We start from the raw sequence: 14,660 nt of genomic DNA, 5'->3' as shown, positions 1-14,660 counted from the left end.
TCTAGGTGTCATAGTGGATAACACATTGAAATCGTCGGTTCAGTGTGCTGCGGCAGTCAAAAAGCAAACAGAATGTTGGGAATTATTAGAAAAGGAATGATGAAGAAAACGGAAAATGTCATAATGCCTCTGTATCGCTCCATGGTGAGACCGCACCTTGAATACTGTGTACAATTCTGGTCGCCGCATCTCAAAAAAGATATAATTGCGATGGAGAAGGTACAGAGAAGGGCAACCAAAATGAGAAGGGGAATGGAACAACTCCCCTATGAGGAAAGACTAAAGAGGTTAGGACTTTTCAGCTTGGAGAAGAGACGACTGAGGGGGGGATATGATAGAGGTGTTTAAAATCATGAGAGGTCTAGAACGGGTAGATGTGAATCGGTTATTTACTCTTTCGGATAGTAGAAGGACTAGGGGACACTCCATGAAGTTAGCATGGGGCACATTTAAAACTAATCGGAGAAAGTTCTTTTTTACTCAACGCACAATTAAACTCTGGAATTTGTTGCCAGGGAATGTGGTTAGTGCAGTTAGTATAGCTGTGTTTAAAAAAGGATTGGATAAGTTCTTGGAGGAGAAGTCCATTACCTGCTATTAAGTTCACTTAGAGAATAGCCACTGCCATTAGCAATGGTTACATGGAATAGACTTAGTTTTTGGGTACTTGCCAGGTTCTTATGGCCTGGATTGGCCACTGTTGGAAACAGGATGCTGGGCTTGATGGACCCTTGGTCTGACCCAGTATGGCATTTTCTTATGTTCTTATGTTCTTAAGTAGCTAGGTCAAAACATCATCCTATAGGTGAGAAAAGTTCAAAGATGCAAACTTTCAAGCCTACTGATAGGCCGATATAATCTGTGTGTTAAGGAACTGTATGCTACATTTCAGTGCATGGTTTTCACACACAGATTCAAATTTATTAACTCCCGATGCAGCAAGCTAATGATAAGCTATTGCATCAGGAGTTAAAAAGACTAGATTGAGTTAAAATGTGAGTTCTACACAGGCTGAAGGCACATTTTAATTCTCGGTGGAGGAGGGGAACGAAGGAAGAGAGAAACTATGCTGAGAATTTAAAAAAAAAAAAAAAAAAAAAAAAAAGAGAACCAGATAAATAGTACTTATCCAGCTATCTGACTGCAATTAGCTGCCACCACTTAGACGGGTAATTCAGTACTTATCTGGCTGCGATTAGCTGCTGCAGCTTAGTCAGAAAAGTATGGACTTAGCTGGCTAAGCGGCAGCAGCTAACTTTGGCCAGATAACAGGATAAGAACTGACTTAATGCGGCTAAATGGCAGCAGAGCCATTTTTGTGCCCATACAGCAGTGCTGGAAATGTAACCACATCTTTGACCCAGGAGTTAAGTTTTCAGTGCTTAGAAAATCTGGGTTAGGCTAGCACACCTCTGTATTTGTAAGTACTATTTAATGCCCTCATTTGCATGGGATTTCCACATGAGGGTGCTAAGCAGTACTCAAGTTTTTGAACCCTCAATTTATGAGCATAAAAATTCTTGCTGCATCGACTGTAAGGTTAGCGCTCACAAAATGTTTGTCTGATTGAGGGTTAAACTTTGCATTTGCCTGAACCCAACTTTCTGCATTGGCCTGTCAGGTAGTGTGATAATCAGTGCAAATTAAGAGGCTGGATTATTTTGTCCTAGAGATATTTATTAGCATAAAATGAAAATTTACTAAACATACCGTATTAGGCGTCTCAATGTGTTTAACTGTTACAGGAAAAAGCTGTCCTGGGTAAGGCAGTGATGGCAATGTGTAGCGTGGTAAGAAAGGAGTCAAAAATCCAGGCAAAAGCAAATCCTGAAAGAGATGACATTTGAGTTGTCCCTCAATTTGGTACAAAGAAACCTCTTCCTACTACAGAAGCACACAGAACATGAATAAATATAGTTCTTTGAACACAATAGTAAAGGAAGGATCCCACACAATCTGGTGGCTCTTGGAGAAAACTGCTAGCTAAACACATGGTTCCTTTTCCCTTCTCCCGCACTCCAGCTGCAAACTATATGATTGTTCCTTATGAGCCTGGCCCATACAATTACTTCCTTGTACATTCCCTAGGTCAGATCATTCTTGTACTTTCTCCTTGCTTTGCTCTGGCTGTCATTTATTCATTTCAGTTTCCCCAATAAGAAATGGATGGAAATAAAGGTCAATAAACAAAAGGTTGATATCTTTCTAGTTGACTAATAATTCATTTCTTTCTTACTTAGCTTTCAGGATCTAATACTCGCTTCTTCAGATCAATACAATAGGAGATTGGTTCTAGATTTTTAAGACTTCCATGAGATATAGAAGACTTGGAATTCATAAAATGTAAAGTTTGCTGCCAAGCCATGAGGCTAAATATAAAGGGGGCAATTTTCCAAGCCATTTTTATTGGTAACAAAGTGTTTTACTTGCGAGTGAGCTTTTTGAAAATTGTACATCCTCTATGTGGGTACAATTATGTGCATTGTTTAAAAACATGAATAATTCTATCTGTGTCTGGGGGCATTTGCATGGGGGTAGGATTAAATCGGGGAAGGCACCAATATAAGGTTGCCACTTAGGGGATTGGTCAATTTGGTTGAATTATCACATGGTGGATAAGGAATGAGTAATGTAGTAGATGTGGTGTGCCTTAGTATAGAATTTTTATAATTTGTAGGAGGGCGGTCAGTGTGTGTGAGAGCTGAAGCCCATGTTTTAAGTTTACTTTTATATGATACCACCAGTCTCTCTCTAGTGAGCATGGGAATTGTGTTCCAGTTGTGTATTAGGGGTTTTTTTTTGTTTTTTTTAAATTATTGATTAGCATATATTGCATATTTAGAATTTTTTTTCAATTTTGTGTTTATTGCTTTTTGTTAATATACTGTATTTAATATAATGTATTTTTACTCTGTTATAAATCACTTAGTATGTTCTTAGGGAATAATTAGGTGGTATATAAAACGTAAATCATTCAAAACTACATGCGTTGTTTTGGCTGGGAAAAGTACACACAAGAGAAAGTAGGTGTAAATGTCTGTGGATACTTTTTCCTGGGGCAAACCCCACAGGTAAAGACCACCTGTGATGTATGAACCAATGTGGGCAGTTTATTGGCCTTTAAGTTTTCTTTTTCACTAGGATTGTATAACTAATGAACTCTTACTACTACTATTACTTATTTTTATAATGCTACTAAACATATGCAGCACTCTGTAGTTACATATGAAACAATTGTGTTATATATCTAGACATTTTACTGGTTTACAGTTAATGCAATGTTTTATAATAAATGAAAAATTAATTTAAAAATTAGTTTAAGGGTTTTTATATTTACCGGTACTTATCTTGTACAAATGCAGAGGAAAAACAGTCAAAGAATTTGGATTTTTATCAGTTTAATGCTGCTTTATGAACCAGCATTTTAGGTTTATAGCTGCTCTAGATTTGAGTAAATACTCATCATGTCACTGCTTACATTTTATTATGGGCATTTGTTAAATCTTTCTATATATGTTACACTTTTCAAATTTTTAAACACCTTACAAAGTTTTTACAATTTGCTTCCTTTATTTATAGAAACAAGACTGATAAAAATGGTAACAGTCTAAACATTTTTGCCAATACGTTCTGGGATTGGATATATGAACTTAAAGATTATACTTCTTGATCAAAGCTTCCCAAGGTGTAGAACTTAAAGAGACAACATATAATACAATCTGGTTATATAATCTGATCATTTTGAAAATAAAAGCTAAATGCAAAAAGCTTACCTCAAAACTGTTCTGCCATTCATTTTCCATATAGCCATCATTATAATCCATTAACTCCTAAAAGCAATCACATTAAAGACTTAGATGTACCAGAATGTAAAGGAAAAAAACACTGTACATTTTGAAACGTGATGATTTTTTATTATATCTTTTTAAAAATGAAGGAGAAATTATTACTTACCTGATAATTTACTTTTCTTTAAAGAGGATAGGTGGATCCATGATCAGTGGGTTATGCACCTCTACCAGCAGATGGAGACGGAGCAAAGCTGATGTCACAGTACACATACCCCTGCACTGACATCAGCCCGCCAGTATTCTCTGCAAAAACCAGTATTCTCTGCAAAAACCAAGCCAAGAGCCCTTTAAACTCACGCGGCGGCGCGATCCGGCCTTTCTCCTGCCACCGGGTCCGAAGCAAGACCGTGCGAGGCCTGCGCAGCCGGCGCCGAGACCAGCCAAGGTAAGGCCTACGATCGCACACCTACCCCGGCCGCTCACCGCGCCGACCACGAGGCACCGTCCACTGCAGACCAGACGCTAGTCTTCAGCCCTTCTGGGCCAGCAACCAATCAGGAACGTCTGAGGGGCAGCCAATCGCGAAGGAGCCAAGAGCCCTTTAAACTCACGCGGCGACCAGGCTTCACACGCCGAAGGAGCGTGACAAAGGGGCAGGCGCCTTTGTGCGCCCCTTCGTGCAGCACCGCAGTGCCACCCTACCCTCACCCTACTCCCCCCCTCAAGCACTCTCTCAAGCCCTCCTCACTGGCTAATAACCTTCAACCCACTACTTTCAACGCAACTCTCCATCGAACCACAGAGCCAGTCCACTCCTTCCAAACACAGCAAACAAAAAATGTGTCCAGACGCCACTATCCCTATCCTGCAACACCTAACACCCTTAACAGGAAAACCAATTAAGCAAGCCCGACAGCGATCACTAATAACCCTTACGCCTATCCTAACTGCACCGATCACTCAACTTCTAGGTTTTACTCTATTCACCCTCACTCTTTTCAATGCTCAATCCCTTACCAAAAAATCCCTGATACTTAATGACTACCTCCTAGAAGCCAAGCCAGATATATGTGCCATAACAGAAACATGGCTAAAACCCACAGACACCGCAATAATAAATCAATTACCAACTCAGAACTACAACATCTTCTCCCTCCCCAGACTGAAAAAGAGAGGCGGGGGCATCCTACTAGCAACAAAAAAAGGCCTCGGTTTCACACAACACAGTCATTTCGGACCCTAAACTAGAAATCTGCTTCTTCACATCAGACCAACTTCAAATCCTTTTAGTCTACGCCCCCTCCCCCCCCCGGGCTCTTGGAAACAGACACTTCTCCTATCATTGAATTAATCACTACCACTATCAATTTGGACGCCCCAGCAATTATTCTGGGAGATTTCAACTTACACGTAGACGATCCCATTCTCTCACCCAGCTGCGAATCTTTCCTCACGGCATTACCAGCCCTAGGATTCAACCAGATAGTCAACAAACCCACCCACAAAGCAGGCCATAACCTTGATCTAATCTTTGTCAATTCAGACATCAAGCATTCCTCTCAGCCGAATTGCAAGAAGGTCCCCTGGTCGGACCATACACTAATCTCCACTAAGTTCACAATAAACGAAACCAGCCCGGTTCACGGACCCCAACCCTCCTTCCAATATAGAAGAGCATGCTCACCGGAAGATGTCAGCAATCAACTAACTTCACAACTAACCAACATAGATCTCACCAACCCCAACACAGCTCTCCTATCCTGGAACAAAATTACTGAAACCATAGCGAATAAGCTATGCCCCCTTGTAACAAAAAAACCTAATACAAACTCCCCCAAAAGACAACCTTGGTTTACCAACGAGCTCAGAAAACTGAAACAAAGCTTAAAACAGAAGGAGAGTAAATGGCGTAAAGCCCCTAACACGAGCACACTCTGCGCCTATAAACAGGCACTTCACCGATATAAAACTTCCACTTCCAGATCCAAAAGGGACTTCTATGCGTACAAGATCCACGATCTAGTTTTCGACGCCAAAGCTCTCTTCACCTTTGTCTCCAACCTTACCCAATTCAACGCACCAGTTATCCCTATCAACCAAGCACAATCAAAAGCCGAAGAACTGGCCCGGTTTTTCCATAACAAAATCGTGAAGCTCTTAACACACGCTGCCCAACCCCACCACCTCCTCATCTGAGTTCTCCTCAACTAACAAACAACAAATCCTCATACCTAGATTCTTTCGAACATCACAAGCCAATGAAGATCCAATCAATCCTGAAAAAAAATGAAGCCCTCCTCTCACCCTGCAGACCATATTCCTACCAAAATTCTCCTGTCCATCCTGGATGACATATCACAAACGCTGGCAGACATCATAAACTGCTCTTTATCTCAAGGCCTCTACCCAGATGACCTCAAACTAGCATCTCTCAAATTGCTTCTAAAGAAACCTAACTTAGACCCCACTGACCCAACAACTTCCGACCGATCGCCACCTACCACTCATAGCCAAGATCATGGAAAAACTAGTCAACACTCAAATCTCAAGACTACATCGAAGACAACAAACTCCTCTTCCCTTCCCAATACGGATTCCGCAAAGCTTCCAGCACAGAAATCCCTCCTTGTCTCGCTGACAAAGACTACCTTCTTCTGGGTCTCGACAAAGGTCAATCATTCCCTACTGATTCTTTTGGACCTCTCAGCAGCTTTCGACACTGTTAACCATGCCATCCTCATAAACCAACTCTCATCCTTTGAATAACAAGCAATCTGCTCTAACGCCTGGGTTCAAAACCTTCCTCAACAACAGAGGCGACAAAGTAAAAATCTAAACAAAGAATCTTCCTGTCATGACGCCCTATAGGAGTCCCACAGGGATCCTCCTTATCCACCCAACCTGTTCAATATTTATCTACGCCCGCTGTGCCAGCTTCTTACCGAACTTAAACAAACACTTCATCTATGCTGACGATGTTCAGATAGTGATCCCTCTTAAGAATCCCTCTTCAAAACTCTCGACTACTGGGAATCCTGCCGATCAAAAAATTAATGACCTGCTCGCCAGCCCTCAACCTCATTTTAAACGCCTCCAAAACTGAAACTCACGCTTATTTCTCCAGAAAACAACAACATCCAGCCCCCATCAAACATCCCACTATCCTCTCTAGTCAGAGACCTAGGAACTAATAATTGACAACAAGATTGAATCTGAAGCTTTTGTCAATCCGCACCACCAAGGACTGCTTTCACAAAACTACAAGTGTTGAAAGGATAAAACCACTTTTCCACTTCCATGACTTCAGAACTATACTGCAAGCAATAATCCTCGCAAAGCTAGATTACTGTAACGCTATCCTCCTAGGCCTCCCATCTTCCTACACCAAACCTTACAGGATGGTTCAAAACACGGCAGCAAGAATACTCACAAACTCCAAAAGAAGAGATCACATATCACCCTCTTAAAAAAATCTTCACTGGCTCCCTATTCACTTCAGAATCATCTACAAGTCCATCACACATCATATAAGTCCATCCACCAACCCTCACATCTCTGGACCTTCAACATCCTCTCAGCCCACATATCTCTCAAAGACCGACCAGAGAAGCTCCAGGTAACCTAATACGAAATCCACCCGGCACACAACCTTGAGAGACCGGGCTTTCTTGACAGCCGGACCCCCACTCTGGAACTCCATCCCCACGAATCTTCGCCAAGAGCCTTGCCTACCAACTTTCCGAAAAAGATTGAAAAACTTGGCTGTTTAAAACAAGCCTTCCCAGACAACTCCTAATTACCTCCATCTCCTCCCTAAGAATGTAGCCGTTCGGGCACTGTAAATAATTATTAACTTATGTTAACCTGACATTGTTCTTTTTCTCTCTTTCTCCCAGTTCCATTACCTGTTTCATTGTAACTGCAACTCCTCTGCACTAGTTATAGTTTTATTGTTCTTTGCACTCCTTGTTCTAATGTAAACCGGCATGATGTGATCTGATCATGAATGCTGGTATATAAAAAACCTAAATAAATAAACAAACTGTGGCCAAACTAACAAAAACTTGATTATTAAAGTACTCAGCTACAGGAAACCACTGAACTCAGACAAGGACTATAATACTAGTCTACGGACTGGATTGACACCAGGAATCTCTGTAACACATAGCCATGCAGTAGGACAAAAGCAAAAACATCCAGCTATTCTCTTTAAAGAAAAGAAAATTATCAGGAAAGTAGTAATTTCTCCTTTCTTAGCCTTCTAATAGGTGGATCCATGACTAGTGGGATGTACAAAAGCTACTCCTGGCGGGAGGTGGTCCGCGCTCTGATCAATACTGCACATGCAAATGGTGCATCCACCTGGGCCTGCACATCCAGGCATTACTGTGTGGGGAATTATGAGCTTGCCAGCAGGCCATGTCAGGGGATAATACTAACTCTGACCTTTGCACTGAATACAGCAACACTAGTGCATCTAAATCTCTAGCTTATAATTAAACCTCTCTGCCTAAGGAGAGGATACCTGGCTGTCACGTATTTCTCTAGTTTATAATTAACCCTGACTGCCTGAAAGGATAGCTAGTTGTCACGTAGTCAGATGCAATAAAAAGACAGACACATATATGGTATAGGATTCAGCAGCCAATGAAATGATCTGTACACACCCCCTGAGCCAATAGTCTAATGACACGTCTGTATGCTATGGAGAGGGGAGCCAATGATGTGATGCTATGGATGCATGTACAATAAAAAGGGACCCATGAGAGTGGTCAGCCTTCTCTTCTTTTTTCCTTCTTGCCATGAATCCTGCCTGATGTGTCTTCATTGCCGCAATATCTGGTGACCCGTGCCGTGATAGCCCCTGCTCACTCAGCTGGAACAGCCTAGGTAGCTACCGCAACATCAGACTTGCTCCCGTAATCGTAAGTAATTTTTCAGCAAGTCTGCTCCCAACAAGCGTGAGTATGGGGGAGAAACTGTCAGCTAAGCAGACGAGTCATGCAAGAAAGCTGCAGAAAATAATAAAGAATCATTATTTCGTCACCAAGGGAGAAATAGCACAAGTCAGAATAGGGGACTTAGAAAAATTGATAGGAGAAATAGCCTGCCTTTGCCCTTGGTATCCGGAGGCTGGAACTCTGGATGTCCGAGATTGGATTAAGATAGGCAACAGCCTTCATGCACCCCCAATAGCTCCCATAAGGCAATTATTACTCTGGCAAAAATGCACAGAGGCCCTAGAACACATAGGGACAAAAAGTCTCAAGGCACCATCTCCAGTTCATGTGTCCTTAGAAGCAGACAGTAAAGAAGCAGACAGGCCGCCCATTAGTACACCAACTCCACACACTCTTTCCCCACCATATCAGCAAACTCCTTCAGGGACAGCCACTTCGCTGTATCCTCAGCTTCCCATGCCAGAACCCATGACACAGCCCACTCAGACCTCCCAACCTTATTTAGAAAAACAGCCCTTACGCACAATTGAGCCACAAACTGGCCCGTGCAGTGCAATTCGCACAGGGTTTCACCAGGAACAGCAAAAAAGAAACCTTACAGGAAAAGAACTATTAGAAGGACTTCAAGCCTTTCCCATCACAGAAAGGACCAATGAACTAGGGGGGACAGAATATGAAATAGAACATCTGGGACACACACTCACAAGGCACCGTCCCCAACCACGGCTCCTGTGGCTTCCTCTGCGTCCACCTCAGAGAAAAAACCCCCAGGAAACTAAAGACACTGAAATCAGAGAAGCTAGCCTCCCTCCACCTTACCTGCAAGCCCTTCCCCCACCAACCACCAACTCCCTGTACCCCCAGTTGCCATTGCCTGAGACAGTCATTGATTCTCCATCACTGATTTGTCCAGGTAAATTACCATCTCAAACCGCTGCTCCCGGTAACAATTTATGTGCTGCGGTCAGCATTGAGTTTCACCTAGAACAAGTGAATGGAAATCTCATAAGGGAGGAATTATTGGAAGGGATTCAAGCCTCTCCCACTACAGAAAGGACCAAAGAACTAGGTGGGACAGAATATAGTTGGTCCGCCCTTCCCTATAGTGTTCTTAGAGAACTCTGCACAAGTATCAAAGAGGCAGGGTTTCACTCCTCTTACACCCGAGGGTTGCTAGAGGGATCCCTGACAGCAATCGAATTGAATACCCGCCCGGAGTGCCATAAGCAGTAACTATGCCCCCAGGTCTTCAAAGAAATTAGCATATAAGACCTTGGGCCAAGTAGCCGCACTTCTGATAACAGTGGCATTACCTTGGAATTGTTTTTGTTTGTGAGAGAAATGATCTAATGAGACAGTACAATGACCTGTTACAAACCAGACTACACTTCGTGCTGGAGCAGACACAGCAAACCTGGAAGGAGTGTTTATCTTGGTCTTTGATATTCCGTTACAGAAAGTCTGCATTCTTAGAGAGCATTTCCCCAGAGAAAGTGTATGCAGAGCCTTATGTTATAACTGTACTGAAACTTGAACAGTATACTGTGTAAATTTCATGTGAAATGTTCCCATTTTGCAAAGTTAAATTGTCTCACATTTAAAATGACTCCATTTCTATGAGATTTAAGTTTATAGCAATTGCTTGCATTGCCAGTGCACAGAACTTGTATTTTTACTGTAATTTTCCCTTTAGGACAAAGTAAGTTAAGATAGAATCTGTTTACAAGAGCTCAGCAAATCCTTGCCAGTCATTGTCTCTGGTTGATGTTATCTAGTTATGTTATCACTTGCTGGTACACTTCTTGCATACGGATTATAGTTTAACTAAGTTAATGTTATACAGTGCTGCCTTTCAGTTCCTATAGACTGAAGGATTAATTCATTGAATGAAGTTCTCTCCTCTGTTTATTTTCTTTTGAGAAACACTGTTCCTCCCCCTCTCACTCTGTCTTTCTGTTATTAACTCTTGGTTGCCACTCATGGGGGGGGAGGGAGAACTTTTGAAAAGAAAAAACTGGACTTAGTACTGCAGTTTCTCTCCCTAATTTCTGTATTTGTTATAACTCTGATACATTTCATTAACTGTGCGCTGCAGCTTTCAAAGGGGGGCACAGATCAGATCTCCTGCTGATCCAAACCTCCTCCTCCCTCTACCTTCAATGCTGAACCTTTATTACATTAATACTTTCAAACTTCTTTAATACTGAACTGAGGTTACTGACAAGGACATCTAATAGTAGTAACAGTTGCTTTAGCGTGCAGCAGACAGAGCTGAGCGAACAGCATGTTTAATTTCCTATTCTAATAATTAAATGAAGATATTGTATTCTGATATTCCACATTGAAATTAAGCTCAGAGTATTATTGATTGAATTTATTGTTCGAGGTTGCAATCTATAAAGTAATGATGGTGCCTCCACTAGGAGGCGCTATGCTATTCTACCAGTTATATTATATTATTATTTTAATAATTCTGTTGTATACTAATTTTTATTTTTCAGGTCTACAGTCCTCCTGTCTTAAGGAAACTTCAGTTTTATTTTCTTTTTCTAAATTTTATACAGAATTCTGAACCTTAAAAGTTTTACTGACAGAGGTTGCTACATCTAAAGCAATCCCTCCCAAGCCTTTTCTTGCAAATCCAAATTGATTTTATTAAATTGAATAATAGAATTGATTCTCCAAGGTTAAAAAAGTAAAAATTTCACTTTAATCATTACCTTAGTAATTTTTTGCTGTGTGCCAGTTTTTAATATTTTCCAGATTGACAGCCTTCCTGCCATGAGAGATGTGAAGATGAACACTTTGCAGCTTATTTTAACATTTTTCAAACATTTTTCTGACACCTTTTGATTTTTGATCTTTGATCTAATTTTGTTTTTGATACCTTTTTGATACGAATTTTGAACTCAAATTATGTGTTATCTGTTGTCTGTCTTGATGTCAAGAAGACTATGAATGAATATTTGCAGGATGAATGAATGTGTCAGTCTTGTGTAACAGTAATGTCTGAAATACTTGTTTGTGGTTCAGCCTACTGCAAATGACATTTCCTTTAAATGATTAGTTTTCATTCGGTAAAATTGCATAAATGCAGCCACGAAACAGGCAGTGCTTACTGTCACTCCCTGGAATAGTCATTCCATGTTTCATCAGAATGCTAAGTCTATTGTTAAAACATTAAACAAGTATTTGGCATTCCCTACAACTCCACAGGTCAACCCTTGTGGAGCGAGCCAACCACACCCTAAAGAATGCCCTTGACAAACACAAATAAAAAGCAGGGATTGCCCCTGGACTTCCCCCTAAGCAGGACTGGCTGAACAAAGTATTGTTCACTTTAAATCATCTAAACATATCAGGTGCAAATCAGACCACAGCCATGGATAATCATTATGGGACTAGGGTTAGTCACCCACAACCATCAGTTTTGTATAGAATGCTACTTAACCCTGTCTGGCATGGTCCCATTCCCTTAACATAGGGACAAGGATATGCTGCTGTGCTTGCTCCCACAGGTCCACTTTGGGTTCCAAGCCGTTGTATCAAGCCGTGGAAAGATGGAAAGGTATCCAGGTCTACAGAACCCGAACCCCAACTTCTCCCTGAGTCTCCACAGCCCTCAGAAGTCCAGAGACCGGACTCCCCGCAAAAAGCAGCACCAAATGACCTGGGGACAGATCAAAGCCCTATCCAACCAATCTGCACAACTCTTGGAACAACAAGGCCTTGAGAAAACTCCAGAGAACTTCTTATTAGCCGCCTTTTCTTGCCTGAATGCCAACTCATTAACAATTGTGTTCTGCACCCTCCTCCTTTGCCTTATTTCTCCAGCTATGGCGATTTCCGAACAAGGACTCTGGCAGTACAACATGTACATCCTCGATGCACAGAACTTTTCACACCTGTTGAATCGAACAAACTGTTGGATCTGCACACACATGCCAACCCATACCCGTGGAGGACTAATGATGCATGCCGTGCCATTTAATCTTACAGGATGGATGAGTTTCCCGTGGCCGGGAGGTTATCCCCTTAATTCTCCAGTTGGTAATACCATAATACCCATCGGCAGCCGTATTAGAGACTGCGGCTCTTTGTTGGGACTATGATCCAGGGGATGGGAAGGGGCTTCATGTGGGAAAATATCCGTATTGTAGCCGAACCATTGTATTAGAAGAAGTCATGATCAGGTTGTACTCTAATGTAACAGCATACCCTGAATTCCCACAAAATATCACAGAATACTTGCATAGCTTTACCCACTATATGTGCAATTGGCTGATCTCAGGATGTTCAGTGGGGGAAACAAAAAAATGTGAAAGAGGAGAAAAATTCTCAGACGGGCAATTTAGCTTGTGTGAATATGTATCCGCAATGGTACAACAAGTCAAACAGCCCCGTAACTGGTACACTAACCAGATAGGGAACATTTGGATGTTATGTGGGCGTAGAGCATATATGCACATTCCCCCCAGATGGAGAGGCAGATGCACTCTAGGCTACATCCTCCCCTCATACTATGCAGTCAACAATTTACCCAAAGCAAGACTCCGTAACAAAAGGGAGGTGATCAAGAGTCCCATAGATAAGTATAGAGAAATCGAGGTAGCTAGAAAGCCTGTTTCCTCCAATGGGAACAGCTATGAATTACAGGGACTTGCACATCCTAGCTAACTGGACGACTGCCCTATTTAATCAGACAGTCCATGCATTAAAACTACTCACAACAGAAGTTTCTCAGATTAGAGAGGTAGCATTACAGAACCGCTATGCCTTAGACACCATTTTAGCTTCAAAGGGTGGTGTTTGTGCATTAATTGGATCTCATTGCTGTGTGTACATATCAGATTATAAAGCAAACCTCACATACCATAGAGCAGACAGAAACCATGGTTGCTGATGCACCACTTTCTGACAGAATACCAACTTCTCCATGGGACTGGCTATGGTCCTGGCTCCCTGATATTTCTGGTCTCAAAAGGGTGATTTCTATTATAATGACTGTAATTGTCTTATTTGCCTGTGCTGCTGTATTCAGTGCATACCCAACCTCATATCCATACTAAAACCTTGCTTTCAGCCTGGATACAAAGATGTCTTGTATGCTGCTTAATAGGGAATCCTGAGCCCTGCAGCAGTTGGCACACCACGCTGCACCAGCTCTGGGTGATGTGGAGATTCAGGAGCTCTGCGGCAGCTGGCACACCACGCCGACTCAGCTTTTCTCTCCATATCCCCCTTTCCCTATCTCCAGCCCATACCAAGACATAACAGATTTCAGTAGGGGTCTAAAGCATGGATTCAGAGATATTCTTATGCTGCTTAAATAAAAACAGAAAAGGTGAGATGTGGGGAATTATGAGCTTGCCAGGAGGCCATGTCAGGGGTTAATACTAACTCTGACCTTTGCACTGAATACAGCAACACTAGTGCACTGCCTAAGGAGAGGATACCTGTCTGTCACGTATTTCTCTAGTTTATAATTAACCCTGACTGCCTGAAAGGATAGCTAGTTGTCACGTAGTCAGATGCAAGAAAAAGACAGACACATATATGGTATAGGATTCAGCAGCCAATGAAATGATCTGTACACACCCCCTGAGCCAATGGTCTAATGACACGTCTGTATGCTATGGAGAGGGGAGCCAATGATGTGATGGCACATTGTATGCTATGGATGCATGTACAATAAAAAGGGACCCACGGGAGTGGTCAGCCTTCTCTTCTTTTTTCCTTCTTGCCATGAATCCTGCCTGATGTGTCTTCATTGCCGCAATAGTAATGCCTGGAAAATGTATATAAGGAGGACCAAGTCACAGCTCGGCAAATTTCGACAGGAGACAGCAATCTAATCTCTGCCCATAACACTGCCTGAGCCCTAGTGGAATGAGCCCTAACCTGACTA

General features: G+C 42.0%; 1 protein-coding gene across 1 annotated transcript in view; it reads right to left on the bottom strand.

Moving 5' to 3' along the window:
* Positions 1-14,660, bottom strand: part of RNF17 (ring finger protein 17) — a 1,084,608-nt gene that overhangs the window by 187,522 nt on the left and 882,426 nt on the right. The window contains exons 31-32 of the mRNA XM_029603155.1: positions 3,774-3,830; positions 1,711-1,827 (exon numbers count right to left, since the gene is read on the bottom strand). Coding sequence (XP_029459015.1) covers positions 1,711-1,827; positions 3,774-3,830 — 174 coding nt within the window. The remainder of the gene's footprint in view (positions 1-1,710; positions 1,828-3,773; positions 3,831-14,660) is intronic.

This window comes from Rhinatrema bivittatum, chromosome 5 (assembly GCF_901001135.1).
Source record: "Rhinatrema bivittatum chromosome 5, aRhiBiv1.1, whole genome shotgun sequence".
Classification (NCBI taxonomy): Eukaryota; Metazoa; Chordata; class Amphibia; order Gymnophiona; family Rhinatrematidae; genus Rhinatrema; species Rhinatrema bivittatum.
The sequence above is the reverse complement of the archived record's forward strand: the minus strand, read 5'-3'. Positions and strand labels throughout refer to the sequence as shown.